The following is a 24,185-nucleotide window of genomic DNA, read 5'->3' on the forward strand; positions in this document are numbered from 1 at the left end:
GCCCGCACGCAAATATGCGGCCTCACGGTGGGTGGGCCTGACTGGTGAGCAGACGTATGTGTGTGCATTAGTGCAAATACAGATGTCCGGAGAGCACGCGCCCTGCACAGTTACCGGCGGCTAATGGAAAGCTGCCGATCGCTGCTTGCGATCAGGAGCTTTCCAATTATGCGACTGCCATGACAGCCAATCACTGTGCTCACATGGTCATAAACCCTGTCCCGCTTGCCGGCATCCTAAACTCCTTAAAGGGCCGGGAGGCGCTGGCTCCAAGGGGTTAAGCATGTCCACTCCACAGCTTTTAAATACCACTTGTAAAAAATTGATCAAACTATTTTTTTTTTTCTTACAACAGGCATGCAAAAAATGTTTTGAAACCACATTTCTAAGAATTTGTTTATCACAATGTACAGTGCATGTGCCGGTGACAATGTAAGGATATCCGAAGACTGAAGAGAGCTTTACTTCATTTTCCATTTTATCACTCATCTTGGGCTAGCAGAGGGTGCAGTGATGGTACCAACTGTCTTCTCTGCAGGAAAGTGTCATCTATGACATGCAGAGATCTTCCAAAATTCTCTCCAGCTATAGCAGTTTTCTGTCCTGGCCAACTGTCTTTTTGCCAATCGGTATGCTGCTACAGGGGTCACATATCAACACCCCAAACTATCCTAGCGAGCGTTACTAATGCTGAAGGTATGATCCCTGTTGCCCACCCAGTAACACTCACAGGGGAGGCAAACATAGGTCTGATGGTGCTGAAGTCTCTACTTACAGCCAACGTAATGGACGTAATATTCCTCCCTTCCGGCCCGCTTATTCATTCTGGTCTTCACCACTTCGGCATCATCTACAAGACAAAGAGAACAATGGGTATTAATGGGATGGACTCCTGATAAATGGTTTGATGGAAAGGTACAGTAGGTTTGCATGTTGCATTTTATCCCTTTCACGTCTATTTCTGACATTAGTTGCTTACAAGTTAAAGTCTGTATATTTTGCTACAAAATTACTTAGAACCCTCAAACATTTATTTATTTTTTTTTAAAACAGAGACTCTAGAGAATAAAATGGTGCCAATTGCAATATTTTATGTCACATGTTATTTGCCCAGCATTCTTTCAAACACTTTTTTGGGAAAAAAAAAAAAAAAAAGAAAAAAGGAAGGGAGTTTGGGACTTTAAATGAGGCCCACGGACATCAGGAGGTGAAGGAAAAATGTTATTTATTGGTCATGAAGTCTGTATCAAAGCATATCACAATTATAGACTGCATGTAAAAGAAGGACATTGTAATAAATGTCATTCAATATACCTACGCACATATGTGTGAGCGCATGCAATAAGCATCAAGAATACATCAATATGTCAAACTAGAGGTCACATGATAGTCACAAGTGATCAATGGATACATACAATAATAAAAGATATATATATATATATACACACACACATAAAAGCAGCATAGGACAGTAGTCGTAAAAATATGTAAACCCGTAATTGATTGAAGAAAGATGTTCTGAGTTGATAGTATGATATGAGCATGTATCTGCGTAACAAAATGCCCGACGCGTTTCGTGTAGACCACTCATCAGGGGAACAGTGCTCAAACATATCTATGGGGTATAGTAGAGTAAACAATTAATCTATATGCAACCAATAGTAGCCGGGGGAAGCAAACATGCACCCCAGAGTACTTACATAAAATCATTGCAGAGGAAGTGTGGTGATGATGGAGCCAAGGCCATATTAGTAGTCCGTACCGGGAGCTGAGGTGACCGAAACATGCACTGGCGGGGCGCATGCACAGAACCCCCCCCACATACACAGAACCCGGAGCATTTTTCCTTCACCTCCTGATGTCCGTGGGCCTCAATTAAAGTCCCAAACTCCCTTCCTTTTTTCTCTGAATTAGGGATGGAGGCGCATTCCCCATGCGCCTCATTTAAAGTCCCAAAAACTCCAATATTTTTCCGCAATTAGGGATGGAGGTCCACGGACAGAGCTAGCAGTGTTCCCCTGCTACTCACAGGCTAGGTTTTTTCTTTTTTCAGCCCTGGAAGGTTTTTTACCTTGTCCGGGTTTATACACACTCTCAATGGACACAACCATGTGTGTCCATGGGATTAGGCAGCACAACTTGTTACACACACCTTCCCCTTTTGGGGAATGATGTGGTTTTTGAATCACCAGGGCTGCTTTGTTGTCCGATCTCCGGGAGCTGCGATGCGCTCTATGTGTCCCCCTTCCCCCCCGTCACTCCCTCCTGTCCTATCAGGATCGGGGGGAGTGGATGTGTGCGGGGGGCGGGCGGGCGCTTACAGCGCATCGGCGCCACGCATCCTGCTGCACGGGTGATGTCAATTGACGTCACGGCGTGCAGATATTAGGTTTGTCATCTCGGACGGTCAGCGGGGTCATGTGGGCATCCCTTGTGGGCGGCACCTTTCGCCCACGCTGGAGCCCTTTCCTGCATATACCGTACCTGCGTGACGCTGGTGTCCGTTAGCGTGCACGTGGTTAGGGCGGGTGTACATATATGGCCCCTCCCGACTCAGTCTGGGCGCTGCACAGAGATGATGACAGACCTTACCATAGCACATGCATACATCCTGGGAAACATGTAAGCTCCTACTCAGCTACCCCATCCACATATTTATTATTTTTTTCACAATCAGTCACTATTTCTTTTCCGATTTTTCCTTTTTCTCCCCTCCTTTTTTCCCCCCTGTCTCTTTGGTTTCATTTACCACTTAGGTTTGCGTTTGTTACTTTTTTATTTATACCACATCCCATGGGGATTGTATGTTACTCATCCCCTCATCTTTTATTCATTTTTAGTCTATTTCATCATTTATTTCACTTATAATTTTCCACTCATTTATTAATATAATTTTTATATTATATTATATTATTTTATTTTTAATTCTCATCCTTTCAATACATTTTTCTTTTTGTTTTTCTTTTTTCCCCTGTTTTCTTTTATCCCCAGCTGGGTTTCCCTTTGTTGCTTTGACTTCTCCAATTTCAGTTTCTACGCATCTGATACATATATATTTCTTAATCACCCCATCAGTACAATATGGTTTACTGATCATGTACCTTCCTTTTTTCTCAGACTCCGTTTGGCAGTCTTTACTGGCAGATCACTGTCTCATCCTTAGTTCTAGTGCTCCGGGTTCTGTGTATGTGGGGGGGGGGTTCTGTGCATGCGCCCCGCCAGTGCATGTTTCGGTCACCTCAGCTCCCGGTACGGACTACTAATATGGCCTTGGCTCCATCATCACCACACTTCCTCTGCAATGATTTTATGTAAGTACTCTGGGGTGCATGTTTGCTTCCCCCGGCTACTATTGGTTGCATATAGATTGTTTACTCTACTATACCCCATAGATATGTTTGAGCACTGTGCCCCTGATGAGTGGTCTACACGAAACGCGTCGGGCATTTTGTTACGCAGATACATGCTCATATCATACTATCAACTCAGAACATCTTTCTTCAATCAATTACGGGTTTACATATTTTTACGACTACTGTCCTATGCTGCTTTTATGTGTATATATATCTTTTATTATTGTATGTATCCATTGATCACTTGTGACTATCATGTGACCTCTAGTTTGACATATTGATGTATTCTTGATGCTTATTGCATGCGCTCACACATATGTGCGTAGGTATATTGAATGACATTTATTACAATGTCCTTCTTTTACATGCAGTCTATAATTGTGATATGCTTTGATACAGACTTCATGACCAATAAATAACATTTTTCCTTTACCTCCTGATGTCCGTGGGCCTCATTTAAAGTCCCAAACTCCCTTCCTTTTTTCTCTGAATTAGGGATGGAGGCGCATTCCCCATGCGCCTCATTTAAAGTCCCAAAAACTCCAATATTTTTGGGAAAAAAATACACTTTCATGAATAAAGAAACTAAACCGTAGTCAGCCCAATTTTTTTGAATAATGTGAAAGATGTTACGCCGGGTAAATGGATACCTAACATGTCATGCTTTGAAATTGCGCCCACTCGTGGAATGGCGGCAAACTACGGTAATCTCCATAGACAGCGCTTTAAAAAAATTTAACGGTTACCAGGTTAGAGTTACAGAGGTGGTCTAGCGCTAAAATTATTGCTCTCTGCAACGATTGCGGCGATACCTGACATGTGTGATTTTCACACCGTGTCCATATGCGGGCGTGACTTACATGCAGCCATCACCCTGGCATAACCCCTGAAAGCCGAGGCCGCAAATGTGCGTAGGTTGGCGCTAAAGTGTTAAATATTATAGTCCCGATTAAAAAACAAAATGTATTTAATATGGTTAATTAGGTGGAACATTTTCAAAAACAAGCATTCTTTTAAGCCAGTAGGCAGAATTTTTTACTTTTTTTTTCCACCCGTGTACTTTATCTGCGCCTCGGTCAGAAAAAGCCTGTTCATAAATATTCATCCAGAACAATGAATTCTGTCAAACAGGTGAACGAGCTCCTAATTGGAACAGCTCAGTCTGCAGTTTCCATGAGAGCCAGCTGGCATGAAAAGGGAGACGTGTACCAAAGATGTCTTCTCTCAGTTAACACTGTAAAGCCGGCCATAGATGGATTAAATGTCAGCAGGTTCAGCAGAGACCGGCCTGAGATAGAATGCAATCATGGGTGGGCTGGTTGTACTGATGTTGATCCATCGATCGACTATAGTACAACCAGACCGATTTTTTTTTTTTTCCCCCTTCTTAAGATCACTGCCGGCCACCATCAGAACACAACAGAGCTGTGGGAGGGATTCCCCTCCCCCCATTAATACTGTGTTGATGGGGAATCGAGTGATTTGCTTTTCTTCCGCTTGTGGAAGGAAAGAAAACTGCATAAACGAAGGTAAGAAATGCCTGCTAGTAAAGCAAAAGACAGTATACATATAGTACAAAAACAGGAAAAGCTAAAATTTGAAAACACACAAAAAAAAAAAAAAGAAAGAAAGAAAAAGACAAAATAAGCACACCCCCCCCCCAACCCAAGGAGGCCAACAAAGGGGTTTGTATTCAATGCGATAAAATATACTCTGGGACAGTGGTGGTCAACTTTCCTGATATGGGAGGGCTTCAAATACGACCCCCCCCCCACCATCCCCAAAAGCTACTAAAAAAATTTAAATCGGGGGGAGACAACACACGGCGGCCGGGGGGAGACAACACAGGTATAGGAACTCCACACCCCACATTAGATGATACCTGGGAGAGGAGTTCCTTATCAGCAGCTGCATTGACACTGCAGATGGAACCTTTCCCAACATCACATCCCCTAATCCCCCCCAGACATCACAGCTCAGGTACTTCTCTCCTCTCTACAGCAGACACGGAGCACACCTTTGTAGAGTAGGGAAGGAGGTTGCGGCAATGCGCTCACCACTTGGCTCCGCTCCCAGTGCGCCTGCTCCTCTTCCCTCCCTCAGCCGGGCCTGCTCCAGTAATCCCAGGGGGAGGGCAGCAGCAGAGATGGGCTGCCGGGGATCCCCTAGCTTGACTGCACTCTGCTAGCTGCTTGCTCAGCAACTACTGCGCTGCTCTTCCCGCTCCATCCCTGGCTGCTGTTAATCACGTTCCCCGCGATGGCAGTGCTCTCGTGTCCAGAGGACCTACAATGCCCAGTCCACCTTCCCAGCCAAAACCCACCCTGTAGCCTGCCCTGTAATGGCATCTGGAGGCACCTGCCACTGACAAAAGCCCAGGTGACAGGATGCAATTTCTCGTCGCCATAGCGACCTGGCGCCTGGGATTTGTCGAGCCCTGACCTAAAACACACTAGGAAGGGGGCCCCTCAGACCAATTGTCTGAAGAATCAACTGATAAGTATGCAGTATAACATTACTAAGTATCTGTCTACTTGTCCCATCACCCTATACACGGAACACCATATTCAGAATTCCAAAAAATTTGTCAACAAAGTACATGGGCAAGAGAGACAATGGCGTACAATGTCATATCCCTTTTCACTTGTATACCAACTGCAGAGGTCCCCGAGACTTAAGTAGAACTAAAGGCAAAAGTTTGTCTCGTTTTTGCATTTGTGTCCCATTGGGGATATTTCCCTTCACTTCCTGTCCCATAGCCAAAACAGGAAGTGAGTAAAAATTCCTTCAAAATGAGGTTATCCCTGGTTATCCCAAGAACTAGTGTCCCCACTGGAAGATGTTCCCTCTATTCCGGCTCTGGGGACAATCTAAATTGTTCCTCAACTCTCTGTGATAAACGGTCATCAGGCCAAAGACAGGGAAAATATGCTTAACCACCTGGAGCCGGCACCACCCATTAAAGGTATTTAGGACGCAGGGCTTACGATCATGTGACCGATAATTGTTTTCGGAGAGCACGGGGCACACGCTCATGACACAGCTGAATTTGCACTAATGCACGCAAATATGAGACCACATGGCGCCAAGGCCCACCCGCCGAGAGGCGGCATATTCGCATTTGGCCGGCACTAAGGTTAAGGAGGACACAAAGCAAAAAAAAAAAAAAAAAAGTTTTGCTTTTAGTTCTAACCACTTGCTGGCACAATGTTTATATACATACGTCCGCAAGTTTTTAGGGAAACATCTGAAAAGTAGACTCCTCTAGACAGAACATTTTCTTTGCTGGACCTTTGTCTCGACATAACCTATTTTAACCACTTTCCTATTGGGCACTTAAACCCCCTTCCTAACCAGACCGATTTTCAGCGCTCACTTTGAATGACAATTACTCAACACTATCTATATGACATTTTTGTCCTATTTTCAAACAAATCAAGCGTTTTGGTGGTATTTGATCACCTTTGGGTTTTATTTTTAGCGCTATAAAAAAGGAAAAAAAAAGTTTTGTTTTTTTTTTTTTTTTTACAAAAAACACAATTTTTCTTCGTTTTGGATATAAATTTTACAAATTAGTAATTTTTCTTCATAAATTTTGGTCAAAATTTATACTGCTACATATCTTTGGTAAAAAAAAAAATCACCAAAATTTGTGTATATTATTTGGTCTGTGTGACAGTTAGAGAGTCCACAAGCTATGGTGGCAATCACTGAAAATTGATCACATCCGATATACTGATGGCCTATCTCATTTCTTAAGTACAAAAGCCGCCCAAATTACCCCTTTTTGGAAAGTAGACAGTCCAAGGTATTTAGTAAGAGGCATGGCGAGTTGTTTTAAGTTGCCAATTTTTTCACACAATTCTTTGCAAAATTAAGATTTTTTTTTTTTTTTTATCCACAAAATTGTCATAACAGGTTATTTCTTACACACGGCATACGCATTCTTCCAATTACACCCCAAAAAAAAGTTTTACTATCCAAAGTTAAAAACAAAGGGCAGAATATTTAATAGATGGAAAAATGAAAAAACCCACAAATGACTGACGTTACATTTTAACCACTTCAGTACCCGGCCATAGTAATATGACGTCCACAGATGGGATCTCCCATCCTGGGTGGACGTCATATGACGGCCTGGGCTTCCCGGCCGTCTAGGTGGCGGGGGCGCGCACGCCCGCCGCGTTGCTCAGGACCCGGTGCGTGTGCCCGGCGGCCGCGATGTCCGCCGGGCACCCGCGATTGCCCGTTAACCGAGCCGTGGGTCTGTGTGTAAACACACAGATCCACGTCCTGTCAGGTGAGAGGAGAGCGATCTGTGTTCCCAGTACAGGGGAACACCGATCGGTCTCCTCCCCTTGTACGTCCCCGCCCCCTACAGTTAGAAACACTCCCTTAGGAAACATATTTAACCCCTTGTGTCCCCCTAGTGGTTAACCCCTTCACTGCCTGTCACATTTACACAGTAATCAATGCAATTTTATAGCATTGATCGCTGTATAAATGTGAATGGTCCCAAAAATGTGTCAAAAGTGCCCGATGTGTCCGCCATCTCGCAGACATGAAAAATAATAAATAAAAATCACGATCGCCGCTATTACTAGTAAAAAAAAAATATATATTTTTTTTTTTTTAAATGCCATAAATCTATCCCGTATTTTGCAGACGCTATAACTTTTGCGCAAACCAATCAATATACGCTTATTGTGATTTTTTTTACCAAAAATATGTAGAAGAATACGTATCGGCCGAAACTGAGGAAAAAAATTTGTGTTTTTTTTTGTTTTTTTTTAAATTGGGATATTTTGTGTTTTTTTCAAAATTGTCGCTGTTCTTTTGTTTATAGCGCAAAAAATAAAAACCGCAGAGGTGATCACATACCACCGAAAGAAAGCTCTATTTGTGGGGAAAAAAAGGACGTCAATTTTGTTTGGGTACAACTTTGCACGACCGCGCAATTGTTGTTTAAAGTGCGACAGCGCTGAAAACTAAAAATTGGTCTGGGAAGGGAGTGAAAATGCCCGGTATTGAACCGGTTAAATACAACCAGAAGAAAGCCCTGTCTACAAATTTTTTTAAAAAAAAGTTCATATGGGTACAGTGTAGCATGATTGCGCAATTTGTCATTGAAAGTGTGACAGCGCTAAACGCTGAAAATTGGCCTGGGCAGGAAGGGGGTTAAAGTACAGTAAGCAAAAGGTTAAAAATAAAAAAAAATAAAAAATGGCCTTTAACTTTTTTAGTTGGCTTCTAAATAAAAAGCAAAAATTTGTCAAGCCCTGCTGTACAGGATGTATGACCAAACAGATACACTGACAGATCTGCAGGAGACATGTATGGCACCAGGGATCTGCTTATCACTGGTGAAATGCTTTACAGGCTCAAAAAAAACAAAAAATAAAAAAATAAAAATCACACAAAAAAGCATTTTTAAAGTGAACTTATCCTTTAAAAGTAGAGCCTTGAAATAAAGGACAATGACTAGAAGATCTTTATCACAGAGCAGACATGTGTGACCAAACATAAGACACTAGATTTAAATAGAGAATCCTCAACCTTAGACTACGTCTGGGGCACATCCCAGCCACTAATCAAGTACAAGAAACTTTACATTTTGACATGCAAGTATGGGAAGATCTGGTTAATAGCCTGAATTACGTCCATGGAAGTCATCCATCACTATGGGAATAACAGTGGTCGGCAGGACATTGGACCAGTGAATCTCTTCCTCACCCGGGAAAAAAAAAAAAAAAGAGGATGGGAACTCAACAAAAACAGCATGTTGTAAGAGCTTGCCCGACTCTTGGGTGTCAAGGGTTGGGGTGGGGTAAACTACGACAGAGCTTGGGGGTTATTTGGACACCGAGGTTTACAGGAAACCCACCGCCACAGGTCACACCACCCACTGAAGGTTAGTGGAACTTTGCAACACCAAGCAGAGATGGCAACACAGTCTGAAGACAACCACCACACACATCTCAGGAATGCTTTCATAAAGGTTGTAGCTATGCAGACCACGATTTTGTTAAAATTCACACAGTCAACCAAAACCAGAGTAATAGGTCAAAGATCCAAATGAAAAATCCTTAGGAGTCAAAGTTTTTATTGTTGAAAATGGTTACAACAAGCAGGGCAAAGGACAACCAATGCGTTTCAGAGGCCTCATGGGGGAAAACGAAACAGCAGAATAATTTAATGGACTCAAGGGAACTTCTAAGCAGACTAATCTGCAGGGAGAGAATGCTAAAAAAAAAAAACAACAGTCAGTGATGGTGGCTGTCAGTAGGAGTGGGAAGATGTAAAGTTGGAGATGTAAAATTTTCATTAAATTTTTAAGCCACCAAGAAAAAACATAAAACCCCAAACTTTTTTTTAATTCAGACTGGGAGTAGTTTTACAAAGTCATTTTGTTACACTGGGAAGGTAACATGCAGTGTACATAAAAGTATTATACTTGAAATAAAAAGTACAGCTTATTCAGCAAGCTAAAATTTGCTTTAAAATATGAACTTTTTATTACAAATGGAATAACAAAGACTGTATATGTTAAAGAGGAAGTAAACTCTCCCACTCTGATGCTGCTTTTCATTTTATCCATAATAATAAATCAAACTATAGCCACTGTAACCCAGCCCAAATCGCATATTACTTACTGCTTAAAGAAACTTTAAAAAACTTGTTTCCAGGGGTAAGGCAGCGCCATCTTAAGTATTGTTTTCTGAGTCCACAGTAGAGTATTTCCACCCTTACACTGAGCACTTCCTGTACTGTTAACCAAGCCGCCTCCTCAATCCGTTTCTATGGCAACCCTGCTTCCCTGCTCATAGGGACTTGATTTATTTCATAGTATTTACTTGTGCTGATTATCTAATGTTTGCCTATGTCAGTTTTATCAACTTCAGCTGATAAGACTGCAGTAATGCTGTCCCATGCCCAAGTACACACTCCATGTGATGTCACATGGGGTGTAGTAGGAAGCTCTGAGTGATTATGCAGTCTTGTGGGATTTCAGTGTAGGAAGTCCTGATTATAGACAGACAAGTACACAGAGAGTGCTGTAAATCAGGGGAGATCTGGGCATGCTCAGTGAAGTCATTCTAAAGAACAAAAAGGATTACAGCAATACTAAGGCCTTATTCACACCTATGCATTTTTAGTGCATTTTGCAGATTTGCGCTACAGAACGTGTTCCATAGGAAACCATGTTAAATGGACTGTAGTGCAAATCGGCAAAATGCAAAAATCACTAAAAATGCATAGGTGTGCATCAGGCCTAAGTAAGGAGATATGTGTTCATTTGGGTTTTTTATGCTGATTTACATGGGAAAAAGTTGTCGGGGAGAGTTTACAACCACTTTAAGAACATTTCACCCTCTTGTCAATTAGGGCCTGAGGGGACAATCATTTACTGTATCTTAACACTAACCCAACTGTAGGAGGCACAAGATGAAGCCCACAAGCAAACTAAACCGGAGCATTTCCCCTGCAGTGCCCACTTCGGCAGAAACGCATGTATCTCGTTTGAAAACTGCAGAGAAATAGTGTTACTTGAATTGTATTCCAGGATTTACTTTCCAGAAAAAAAAAAAAAAAAAAAAGGATTTAAAAAAAAAACTTTTACAAAATTGTCCATTTTTTCTCCAGGCCTTCCAATCTCCACTCTCAACATCATAGTGCAAATTCTTGGGATCAAGATTCACCAATTTTACTACAAATAAAAAATGAACTTTGAAGACACTGAGGAGCATAATTTGGGAGTAGAGGACAACTGGTTCACAAAACTAGTGAAAGAGGCCATCTACATCAAACTGAAACTATCCCTGAACACAAGTGGGGACATACACCATTTGTGGTGCATATATGCGTTTTTACATCTCTACACCAGCGATGAGAGATTAGAACAGCATTTTTCAACCATGGTACCCTGTGGTGCCTTCTGGATTCTTCAGGGGTATCTTGCAAAAATGCCTAAAAATAGCCCAAAAATCATCAACAAGCCAGCAGGCAGATTAAGCCTGGCTTTTCTTTGTTTTTACACAAAGCCACAGGTTTCTAATGTGAAGCATAACAACCTTGGGCATTGTGCCATCTGCTGTTGTCCTAACAACCAATGACATCACAGGTTAAGAACATTGGGCGTCTTAAGATGTACTTGAGTACCTCCTCCATTAGCACTGGAGTCACGTTAGATCAGTGGTTCTCAACCTTTCTAATGCCGTGACCCCTTGACAAAAATTTCCCAAGTTGTGGGGACCCCTAACAGTAAAATTATTTTCGTTGCGTGGGTTGTCAACACCCAAGGCAAGATAAGTAATTTGCGCCCCTAACCCACAGACATTTAGTGCTCCCCGAGTCCCTTCCACTCGTATAATATTAAAACCTCTTATGGTACATTTTTCTTTCCCTTTTATCTCTCTATCCTAATTTCTTGTTTTTTTTCCCCCCATCCCTCTCTCTAGCCGTCTTTCTTGTTCTCTCTCTCTTTTTCTTTGTTCCTCCCCCTCTTTTTCTCTCCCTTCCATGTATTCCCTATTTTTTATTCCTTGGTGGAGAGTGGGGGGAATGGGATGAGTGGCATTGCTGGCGGAGAGATGGGATGAGTGGCAGTGCTGGGGGGGGTTCTGATCAAACGACTTAGGTGCTCTTGATCAAGGTCATCTGCTGATCTGAGAACTGTAGTGGGGACTTTTAATGGCAACTATAATAACAGGTAGTGTTACCCACGATGTCTCTGGCTTCACTGTGTCTACAGTTCTGTGGTGTCTCGTAGTAGTGACACCTATGCCAAAATCAGGAGATAGGGTCTCCTCCAGCCCCTCCCACTTCACATTCCTCAACAGTCAGCTGACCTCTAATCTCTGCCCCCCCAGCCATGCTGTGAACTGAATGGGTGGCTGCGAAGAGGCATGAGTGGGCGGCCGCAGGCTCTAGGAATAGCCCACCGGGTGGCCACAGGCTCCAGAGAGAGCCCTGCTGGGTGGCCGCGAAAAGGCTGGCAGAGTGGTGCCGGCTTCAGGAACAGCCCAGGATTTGGTGACCCCTGGCAAATCGTCATTCGACCCCCAGGTTGAGAACCACTGCGTTAGATGAACAATGGAGAAGAGAAAAGCAGGAATACTAGTCGGTACCAGTGTGCAAAGATGCACTATTACCAAAAGCATTAAGACACCTGCCTACACGCGCAAACTTTAATGTCGTTTTAGTCCAAAGAGTTCAATATTGAGTTGGCCCACCCTTTACAGCTATAACAGCTTCAACTCTTCTGGGAAGGCTGTCCACAAGGTTTAGGAGTGTGTCTATGGGAATGTTTGACCATTCTTCCAGAAGCGCATTTGTGAGGTCAGGCACTGATGTTGGATAAGAAAGCCTGGCTTGCAGTCTCTGCTCGAATTCATCCCAATGGTGTCCTATCCAGTTGAGGTCATGACTCTGTGCAGGCCAGTCAAGTTCCTCCACCCCAAACTCGCTTATCCATGTCTTTATGGACCTTGCTTTGTGCACTGGTGCGCAGTCATGTTGGAACAGGAAGGGGCCATCTCCAAACTGTTGCCACAAAGTTGGGAGTATGAAATTGTCCAAAATGTCTTGGTATGCCGACGCCTTAAGGGCCCCTTAGTTCCTGTGAAGGGAACTAAGCCCAACCCCTGAAAAACAAGCCCTCACCATAATCCCCCCTCCACCAAATGATTTGGACCAGTGCACAAAGCAAGGTCCATAAAGACATGGATGAGCGAGTTTGGGTTGGAGAAACTTGACTGGCCTGCACACAGTCCTGACCTCACCCCGATAGAACAATTTTGGGAGCGGAAACTGCGAGCCAGGCCTTCTCATCCATCAGTGCCTGACCTCACAAATGCGCTTGTATATTTGTTTGGTAATGATAGATCACCTCCAGTGTTGGTTGTTGTTCTAATTGTGAAGGTGCATCGTGTAAAACCAATAGTTTAATTTTAGAATGGGGTGCAACTGAAAAAAAAAAAAGTTTAAGAATCGCTGGATTAGAACCAGTCAGATTTTTATTGCTGTCCTCAAAGGGATATCTACCCTCTCCTGCTGGCCATTATGAACCAAGCGTGAAAGGCAAACAAAATCCTAAAATTTTGTGTTGTCTCCAGAACAGGACTAGATCTTCAAATGGAGACACTAGTTCTGGTGATAATAGGGGATTCCCTCACTCTCTGTGGTGGGTGTGGGACAGAAGTAAAAGGGTCTTCTCTGCAATGAGAGACATGGTGCAAAAAAAAAAAAAGCTCTCAATTAAAAATGTTGCCTTTAGTTAAACTTTTAAAGTCAATATAAGCAAGTCCAAATTAAAAAAAAAAAAAAAAAAAAAAAAAGAGAACACACCTACTCAATAATAAATTGTAATTACATATCTTTGAGACAGTTCATTGTACATTAAACTAGTCCTTCGGTACCAAAACCTGCTATAACACTAAACTGTCATTCAAAATCTTCAACATGAATCCAAAGGTTTAAAAACCACCAATAAAAACGTAAGAACATGACGCAATACCGCACACAGTATACAATAAACATACAATATATATTTATACACACACACTCAATGATATACAGTAAACAGAGTGTGTATACTCATCTACAATACATATAAAAACAGATCTATGGACATGTATACTCCGATATACAGTACGCATCAGATATAGAGGACGTTTATAATTCATGATATGCAGTACATATCAGACAGCTGTATATAGAGGGTGTGTATACTCTGCCATATACGGTACATATAAGACAGATAGAGAGTGTGTATACTACAAGAAATACGGTACACACCATACAGATCTATAGAGGATATGTATACTACATGAAATACGGTACACACCATACAGACCTATAGAGGATATGTATACTACATGAAATACGGTACACATCATACAGACCTATAGAGGATATGTATACTACATGAAATACGGTACACATCATACAGATCTATAGAGGGTATGTATACTACATGAAATACGATACATATGGGTACTGTGTATACTCCATGATATACAGTACATATAATAAATCTCTATAGCAGCTGTGTATATTGTATCATATACGGTACACATAATACAGCTCTATAGAGGGGGTGTATACTCCATGATATACGGTACATAACAGACAGCTCTATAGAGGGTGTGTATTACTTTGATATACGGTACATAGCGGTCAGGTGCGTATACTCAGTGAAATACGGTACATAACCAACAGTGTTCTACAGTAAGTACTGTCGGAAGGTGACGGGGTGAAATGTATTACCAGTATTATAGCTGCAGCTAGGTGCCATAACCCCGGTATTGTTTTTTTTTTTTCCCTTAGGCAGGCAGCTTCCTGATAAGTGATCCCAGCAGTGCATTAGCCGCAGAATCACTTTTAGAAGCAGCTGGGATCCATCCAGCGCCAGCAGTTTCTTCACTTAAGAGATAAGCAAGATGGCCACCGCTCATCTCTATGCCCTTGGAGGACCAGAGTGACGTTACTTTCAGTTCTCATGCCATGTAAAACGTGTTTTTTTTTTTTCACCCTTAAAGCAAAAAATATATATTTAAAAGCAGAGTTCCACCCAAATATGGAACTTCTGCTTCTGCTTTTAGTACTGGTGACCCCCTGACACGCCACATTTGGCATGTCTTTTTTTTTTGGGGGGGGGGTCCCAGTTTTTTTTACAGGTACCCAGCTCACACTTCCTCCCCTGGTGCCGCCGGAAGGAAGTTCACCTCTCCCTCCCTGCAATCTTCTGGGACACATCACAGATCCTAGCAGATTGTCCGGCCATTCTCGGCGCGGCTCTCACCCGGCTGTGAAGACATGGCCAGACTCCCACAGTTACAATGCCGGTGCCTCGGGGGGGGGGGGGGGGGGGGGGGCGCGCGAGGTTTTGTACGTCCTCATCGCTGGACTGTGGGACAGATGAGTGTCAGCAGATACACTTTTTGTAGCATGGATAGAACTCCACTTTCATCTTCTGCTTTTAAGGTTAGAGAAGATATTTGGGGTGTTTTAGACCCCAGAACTCTCCATAAAGAAAACCTTTCAAAATGTCTTCATCATTTTAAAGTGCCCCCCCCCCCCCCCCCCGTCCCTGCACACATTATTAAAGGGGTTGTAAAGGTTTACATTTTTTAGCCTCTAATTGATCTCTTTGCTATACAGATATAGAATATATTTGTTATTTCTGTTTAAAATATGTATATTAACTTGATCAAATAGTATGCTATTTCTTGTCCTCATTGTCTCCTCTACCTCTGGGTTTCGGAGCGTGTTCACTAAGGTGACGTCACGGCATCAAAGGAACTACATTTCCCTTGAGGCTTAGCGGCATCGCCGCTTTCTCGTCAATGTCACCTAACGGGAACGAGCCTAGTTCTCGTTTCTATTTCAGGCTTACATATTCACGCGCCGCCCAATTAAGACGCCCGTTCCCGCCTCCCCAGCGCGCCCATAACACAAAGAGCCAAATAGTAGTTACTTTGGGAAAAAAACGAATATATTTAAATATTTATCGATAATGTTTTCATCGTATTTCCTACCCAACTACCTACCAATCATTTATTTACACAAGGCGCGGGAGATGGAGCTACACCATCGTAGACATGCCCACGTATCCCCTGCCACCCCCCCCCGTGTCTGTGAACATACACAGCGTCTCCCCGCAGAGGGATGTAGTCCCAAGGGAAGGGGCGAGCACACTGTCTAACCTCCAGGCAGAACGGCTCGGATGATGGGGGCAAACTTCATGGAGGAGGAACAAGAAGGGAGTTATTCAGACAAAAGAAAAATAAAATTTAGAAGGGAAATTGAAGGAACAGGTAAGTGAACAATGCACTCGCTTAAAAGGAAGCCATTTAGAAAATGTAAAAAAAACCTTTACAACCTCTTTAACACATACTTAAGTCACGCCCACATATGTAAACGGTGTTTGCACCACATGTGAGGTATCTCCGCAATCGTTCTAGAGAGAGAGAGAGAGATAATTCCAGCACCAGACCTCCTCTGTAACTCAAAACTGGCAACCTGTAGAAATTTGGAAAGCGACGTCTATGGAGATTAAAAACCGTAGTTTGTCACCACTCCACATGTGTGCGCAATTTTAAAAGTACGACATGTTAGGTATTTACTCTGCGTAACATCTTTTATTATACAAAAAAAAAATGGGGTATATATAAAGTTCTCTTTTTAATGCATTAAAATGCATTTGGTGGGGGAAAAAAATGTATATTATAAATTATATTATAATTTTATTTATTGTATTAAGTACTAATGGTAGGCTCCGCAATGCCTCCTGCATGAAGTGGGAGGGGGGGGATGGGGGAGTGCTATGCAGATGGATGAGGCAACTACTTTGATGGTTGGGGGGTGTATATGAGGAAGGTATGAGATGAGGTAAGTACTATGGGTAGGTGGAGGGCTGTTATATACATGTAGGTGGTAGTAACTGGGGGAGGGGGCAATAGATACATATCTATGGAGGTAAGTACTCATAGTGGGTGCTATCCTCCTCATAGGAATAGGTGGTGGGGGTGGTTTACACATATAGATAAGGAAAGGGGGAGCATTGTACATAGATCTAGATGAGGTAAGTACCCAGGGTAGGTGCCAGGGTACATTATATCTGCAGTAGGTAATTGGTGGTGAAGGGTGTTGAATAGATGAGGTAGGTAGTAGTAGTTAGGAGAATATGAGATATATATATATATATACACACACACACATACACACATACTCACGGTAAGTGCCCACATTCCTATTATAAGAGCGGGTGAGGGGTATTCACATATAGAAAAAGGTAGGTATGTAGTGGGGAGGGGAGCATTATACATGTAGATGAGGTAAGTACTCACAGTAGGTGGTGTCTGAGGAGTGGTGTATACACACATAGATAAGGAAGGTAGTTGGGGGTGATATATAGACGAGGTAAGTGCTCATGGTAGGTGCCATTAATCCTCTTACAGGAATAGGTGGTGGTAGGGGTGATATATATATATATATATATATGAGGTAGATAGTAGTTGGGGGGAGGGGAGCATTATACGGTGGAACCTCGGTCTGCGAGAAACGCGGTTAACAAGCGTTTCGCAATACGAGCGCTGTGTTTCTAAAAATCCTAATGCGGTGTGCGAGTGTTGTCTCACAAAATGAGCAGGATTCAGGCCAAAAGCGGCGTGCAGTACCGCATTTGGCCTGAGATGGGGAGGGGGCATCGGAGCCGAAAGCCGACATTCAGAAAGCCCTGAGGACAGTCCGGCTGACCTCGGCAAACCTCAGAAAGGCTCGTTAACGGAGTCTTTCCGAGGTCCGCCGGAGTGCGCTCGGGCCTTTCCGGCCGTTTCCGAGGCCCTCCCCCCCCACCTCTGGCCGCATGTGGTATGGCATCCCATTGAAGTCAATGCGGAACGAAAATTACTTTCCTTCCCATTGACTTCTATGGGAAAGCTTGTTTTTGATATGAGAGTACATTGGATTTCGAGCATTCTCCTGGAACGGATTATACTCATAATCCGAGGTGCCACTGTACATAAAAAGGTAAGTACTCACAGTAGGTGGTGTATACATAAGGTAGGTAGTTGGGGGTGGTATATAGATGATAGGTAGTAGTGGTGGGGGGGGGGGGGGTGGTATATAGATGATAGGTAGTAGTGGTGGGGGGGGGGTGGTATATAGATGATAGGTAGTAGTGGTGGGGGGGGGGGTGGTATATAGATGATAGGTAGTAGTGGTGGGGGGGGGGTGGTATATAGATGATAGGTAGTAGTGGTGGGGGGGGGGGGGTGGTATATAGATGATAGGTAGTAGTGGTGGGGGGGGGGTGGTATATAGATGATAGGTAGTAGTGGTGGGGGGGGGGGTGGTATATAGATGATAGGTAGTAGTGGTGGGGGGGGGTGGTATATAGATGATAGGTAGTAGTGGTGGGGGGGGGGGGTGGTATATAGATGATAGGTAGTAGTGGTGGGGGGGGTGGTATATAGATGATAGGTAGTAGTGGTGGGGGGGGGTGGTATATAGATGATAGGTAGTAGTGGTGGGGGGGGGGGTGGTATATAGATGATAGGTAGTAGTGGTGGGGGGGGGGGGTGGTATATAGATGATAGGTAGTAGTGGTGGGGGGGGGGGGTGGTATATAGATGATAGGTAGTAGTGGTGGGGGGGGGGGTGGTATATAGATGATAGGTAGTAGTGGTGGGGGGGGGGGGTGGTATATAGATGATAGGTAGTAGTGGTGGGGGGGGGGGTGGTATATAGATGATAGGTAGTAGTGGTGGGGGGGGGTGGTATATAGATGATAGGTAGTAGTGGTGGGGGGGGGGGTGGTATATAGATGATAGGTAGTAGTGGTGGGGGGGGGGGGTGGTATATAGATGATAGGTAGTAGTGGTGGGGGGGGGGGTGGTATATAGATGATAGGTAGAGGTGGTGGGGGGGGGGGTGGTATATAGATGATAGGTAGTAGTGGTGGGGGGGGGGGTGGTATATAGATGATAGGTAGTATTGGTGGGGGGGGGGGTGGTATATAGATGATAGGTAGTAGTGGTGGGGGGGGGTGGTATATAGATGATAGGTAGTAGTGGTGGGGGGGGGGGGGTGGTATATAGATGATAGGTAGTAGTGGTGGGGGGGGGGGTGGTATATAGATGATAGGTAGTAGTGGTGGGGGGGGGGGTATATAGATAAGTACTCACGGTAGGTGCCGTTGTTCCTCTTACAGAAGGAAGTGGTGGGGGAGGGGAGCATTATACAGCGCTATATAGAGGGAGGTAAGTACCGACGGTAGGTAGTTGGGAGAGGGGTGGTATACGCATATAGATGAGGTAGGTAGTAGTGGGGCGAGGGGTGGTATATAGAGGTAAGTAGTCACGGTAGGTGCCATCGTTCCTCTTACAGGAGTATGTAGTGAGGGAGTATATAGATGAGGTAGGTAGGTGGTGGAGGGAGGGTGATGTAGGTAGGTGGGGGAGGAGTATTAAATACATTATATAATATAGATAGATAGGCGGTAAGTACTCACGGTAGGTGCCGTCGTTCCTTTTACATGAGTATGTAGTGGGGGGTATATAGATGAGGTAGGTGGTGGGAGAGGAGAGTATACACATTATATAGATATATATATTATAGATAGGAGGTAAGTACTCACGGTAGGTGCCGTCGTTCCTCTTATAGGAGTATGTAGTGGGGGGTATATAGATGAGGTAGGTAGGTGGTGGGGGGAGTATTATACACACACATTATATAATATATATAGAGGTAAGTACTCACGGTAGGTGCCGTCGTTCCTCTTACAGGAGTAGGTGGCCCCGATCTGTACGGTGAATTCCTCCTCCATGATCTCCTCTTCTTCTTCCTCCTCTTCCTCCTCCTCCATGGTCTCCTCCTCCTCCTCCACGCTCTCCGGCTCCCTCGCTGGGCTCTGGGCGGCCATGTTGGGTCAGGTCACGTGGTGCGCGTGTGAGGGAGAAGAGCGGGAAAAAGCAGGCGGTGCGGCGAGGAAGGCGCTCCTCGGACAGATCCCGGTGTGGAGGCGAGAGAGGCGGTGGGGAGGGTGAAGTAGAGCGGTTCGGAGGCGAGCGGTGTCCGGAGACGGAGCGCTGAGGGAAGAAGACGCCGGACTTCTCACACAGAACAACGCAGACAAACGACACAGAGCTCCGACCACACCGGAACACACCCCACACGGCCGGAAGTGACGTCACAAAGAGGGGGCGGAGACATCGGAGGGGAAGTAGCATATGGCGCGTTCTCGTTTCCCCCCGCCCCCTAGCGACATCACTTCCGGGTCTTTGTGTGTGGGAGGGAAGTTTCTATCCGCCTCAGCGTTCAATTTTTCTCTTTTGTTCCTCTAATGTCGGTATGAGGGAAGCGCGGAAACAAAAGGGGAAGCGGACGCCAACTTCTTCGTTCTATTCATTGTGTCGAATGTTAATAAAGTTTTCTAAAAATAAAAAAAAATTCTCTAGCGCTGTGGGCAGCCATTTTCTTGGAGACCAATTCACCAGCTTGCTGCTGCTCTGTTATTGTCCAATCAGCAGAAGGAGGAGGGGGTGTTTATATTTATGCTGTGTTGCCATTGTGGTGGTCACAGGGGATGGGGATTATCCACTTCACCTCCGGAAGATTTACCCCCCCCCCCCCTTTGTGACCAAGCCATGTTTTGCCATACAGCGCCGCGTTACTTTCACTGAAATTGCGCAGTCGTGTGACGCTGTACCCAAACTAAGTTTTTGTCCTTTTTTTTTCCCCACAAATAGAGCTTTCTTTTGGTGGTATTTAATCACCTCTGTGGTTTTTACTGTTTGCGCTATAAACAAAAGAAGAGGGACAATTTTGAAAAAAAAAATACTTTCTGCTATAAAACACATCCAATAAAAAATGTTAAATATCAAATTTCTTCATCAATTTAGGCCGATCAACTGGCATAAAAACGAGTATTTATTTGAAAATATTAACATATCCCCTATGAATATAGGTAATCAGGGAAAATTACTGAACATAGTAAAAATAGTTACATAAAAGTAAAAAAAATAATAAAATACACACTAAAGAGGTAATTGTGATTGTGCACTTCCAAGTGGCCCTATGCGTTTCGACCAGGGTGGTCTTCCTCAGGGGGTTTTTGCCCTTGGGTAGCACATCAATGGGTTTTATAGCTCATAGGATATAACAAACACAGCAGGTTTAAATGATGTTGAAGGTCACCAAGGATAGGAAGATTGCAAGACAAAGGACGGGAGGAAAGGGAGGCAAGCCCATGTGTCCCAAGCACAAGGGATACCAGCCGGGGTAGAGATGTAACGTTGCCTTTTTTTCGTGAAAATGTCAATAAGCATATGCTAGAGTAGTAGTCATAAACCGCAGATATGGTATGGTCAGGGTAACTTCAAAGGCACCCGCTAGGAAGGTTAGCCAAGGTCTATCATAAAGAGAAAAAAAAATCAACCTTCTTAGCGGGTGCCTTTGAAGTTGCCCTGACCATACCATGTCTGTGGTTTATGACTACTACTCTAGCATATACTTATTGACATTTTCACGAAAAAAGGCAACATTACATCTCTACCCCAGCTGGTATCCCTTGTGCTTGGGACACATGGGCTTGCATCCCTGAGGGAGACCACCCTGGTCAAAACGTGTCTGTGCCACTTGGAGGTGCACAATCAGATTTACCTCTTTATGGTGTATTTTTTTTACTTTTATGTAATGTATTTTTACTATGTTCAGTCATTTTCCCCTGACTATCTACATTATCCCACAAAAGTGATTACACCCCTCACATTTTTTAAAATATTTTCTTCTATCTTTTCATGTGACAACACTGAAGAAATTACCCTTTGCTACAATGTAAAGTAGTGAGTGTACAGCTTGTATAACAGTGTAAATTTGCTGTCCCCTCAAAATAACTCAACACACAGCCAATAATGTCTAAACCCCTGGCAACAAAAGTGAGTACACCCCTAAGTGAAAATGTCCAAATTGGCCCCAATTATCCATTTTCCCTCCCTGGTGTCATGTGACTCGTTAGTGTTACAAGGTCTCAGGTGTGAATGGGGAGCAGGTGTGTTAAATTTGGTGTCATCGCTCTCACTCTCCCATACTGATCACTGGAAGTTCAAGATGGCACCTCATGGCAAAGAACTTCTGAGGATCTGAAAAAAAAGAATTGTTGCTTTATATAAAGATGGCCTAGGCTATAAGAAGATTGCCAAGACCTTGAAACTGAGCTGCAGCACGGTGACCAAGAGCATACAGCGGTTTAACAGGACAGGTTCCACTCAGAACAGGCCTCGCCATGGTTGACCAAAGAAGTTGAGTGCATGTGCTCAGCGTCATATCCAGAGGTTGTCTTTGGGAAATAGACGTATGAATGCTGCCAGCATTGTTGCAGAGGTTGAAGGGGTGGGGGGTCAGCCTGTCAGTGCTCAGACCATACGCCGCACACTGCATCAAATTGGTCTGCATGGCTGTCGTCCCAGAAGGAAGCCTCTTCTAAAGATGATGCACAAGAAAGCCCGCAAACAGTTTGCTGAAGACAAGCAGACTAAGGACATGGATTACTGGAACCATGTTCTGTGGTCTGATGAGATCAAGATAAACTTATTTGGTTCAGATGGTGTCAAGCCTGTGTGGCGGCAACCAGGTGAGGAGTACAAAGACAAGTGTGTCTTGCCTACAGTCAAGCATAGTGGTGGGAGTGCCATGATCTGGGGCTGCAGGAGTGCTGCCGGCACTGGGAAGCTACAGTTCATTGAGGGAACCATGAATGCCAACATGTACTGTGACATACTGAAGCAGACCATAATCTCCTCCCTTCGGAGACTGGGCTGCAGGGCAGTATTCCAACATAACGACCCCAAACACACCTGCAAGATGACCTCGGCCTTGCTAAAGAAGCTGAGGGTAAAGGTGATGGACTGGCCAAGCATGTCTCCAGACCTAAACCCTATTGAGCATCTGTGGGGCATCCTCAAATGGAAGGTGGAGGAGCGCAAGGTCTCTAACATCCACCATCTCCGTGATGTCGTCATGGAGGAGGGGAAGAGGACTCCAGTGGCAACCTGTGAAGCTCTGGTGAACTCCATGTCCAAGAGGGTCAAGGCAGTGTTGGAAAATAATGGTGGACACACAATATTGTAACGCTTTGGGCCCAATTTGGACATTTTCACTTAGGGGTGTACTCACTTTTGTTGCCAGCGGTTTAGACATTAATGACTGTGTTGAGTTAGTTTGAGGGGACAGCAAATTTACACTGTTATACAAGCTGTACACTCACTACTTTACATTGTAGAAAAGTGACATTTCATCAGTGTTGTCACATGAAAAGATAGAATAAAATATTTACAAAAATGTGAGGGGTGTACTCACTTTTTTGAGACACTGTAGAAACTGGGGCATGAGAATCATCTTGATGAGGTTGGTTTTTCCTGCCAGGGACATTTTAAGTTTGTTACATATGTTTATCTTATACCAGAAACGGGGTAGTAAAGGGTAAATATTTAAGCTGTAATAATCAGTAAGCATTGGACAGATTTGAATGCCCAAATATCTAAAGGTGGTTACTATAGGGACAGGACAGGTAAGTGCGGCCCAGGTGCATCATCCAAAAGCATCAACGCAGATTTGGACCAATTGATGGTAAGGCCTGAGTATTGGCCAAAGATTGAAATGATTGACATAACTTTAGTTAATGAGTCCCCCAGGAAAAGGAGCATATCATCAGCGTAGAGCATGATCTTCTCATGCAATTTGCCATATCTGAATCCCAAAGGTTGGGCGCGACCTGGAGTCAGCTGCAGCCAAATTCATCCTCACCACCAGAGGCTCTGGTGAAAACCTGCTGGCTCTTAGATTCCGCGCCCTGGGGATACTTACGATCTAGCTTCCTGTTTGGTTTGCGTCGGTGTTCATGTGGAGCTGCCTTCCTGAACTACCCAGAGCTCGATCCGCAGCAGTCAGCCGAAGGGTCCACCACCTTAGCGGTGCTCTCCTAACACCAGCGGTGGGCATCTGTCACCTGGACTGAGGTGACCTGACACTTACACACAGGTGGACTTTATTTACTAATTAAGTGACTTCTGAAGGCAATTGGTTCCACTAGATTTTAGTTAGGGGTATCAGAGTAAAGGGGGCTGAATACAAATGTACCCCACACTTTTCACATATTTATTTGTAAAAAAATTTGGAAACCATTTATCATTTTCCTTCCACTTCACAATTATGTGCCACTTTGTGTTGGTCTATCACATAAAATCCCAATAAAATACATTAACGTTTTTGGTTGTAACATGACAAAATGTGGAAAATGTCAATGGGTATGAATACTTTTTCAAGGCGCTG

At 44.0% G+C, this 24,185-nt stretch overlaps 1 protein-coding gene across 1 annotated transcript in view; it reads right to left on the reverse strand.

The window, feature by feature from the left end:
- LOC141147949 (uncharacterized) overlaps nucleotides 1-24,185 on the reverse strand; it is a 118,380-nt gene that overhangs the window by 30,721 nt on the left and 63,474 nt on the right. The window contains exons 12-13 of the mRNA XM_073635108.1: nucleotides 19,617-19,785; nucleotides 776-850 (exon numbers count right to left, since the gene is read on the reverse strand). Coding sequence (XP_073491209.1) covers nucleotides 776-850; nucleotides 19,617-19,785 — 244 coding nt within the window. The remainder of the gene's footprint in view (nucleotides 1-775; nucleotides 851-19,616; nucleotides 19,786-24,185) is intronic.

Source organism: Aquarana catesbeiana, linkage group LG06 (genome assembly GCF_042186555.1).
Source record: "Aquarana catesbeiana isolate 2022-GZ linkage group LG06, ASM4218655v1, whole genome shotgun sequence".
NCBI lineage: Eukaryota > Metazoa > Chordata > Amphibia > Anura > Ranidae > Aquarana > Aquarana catesbeiana.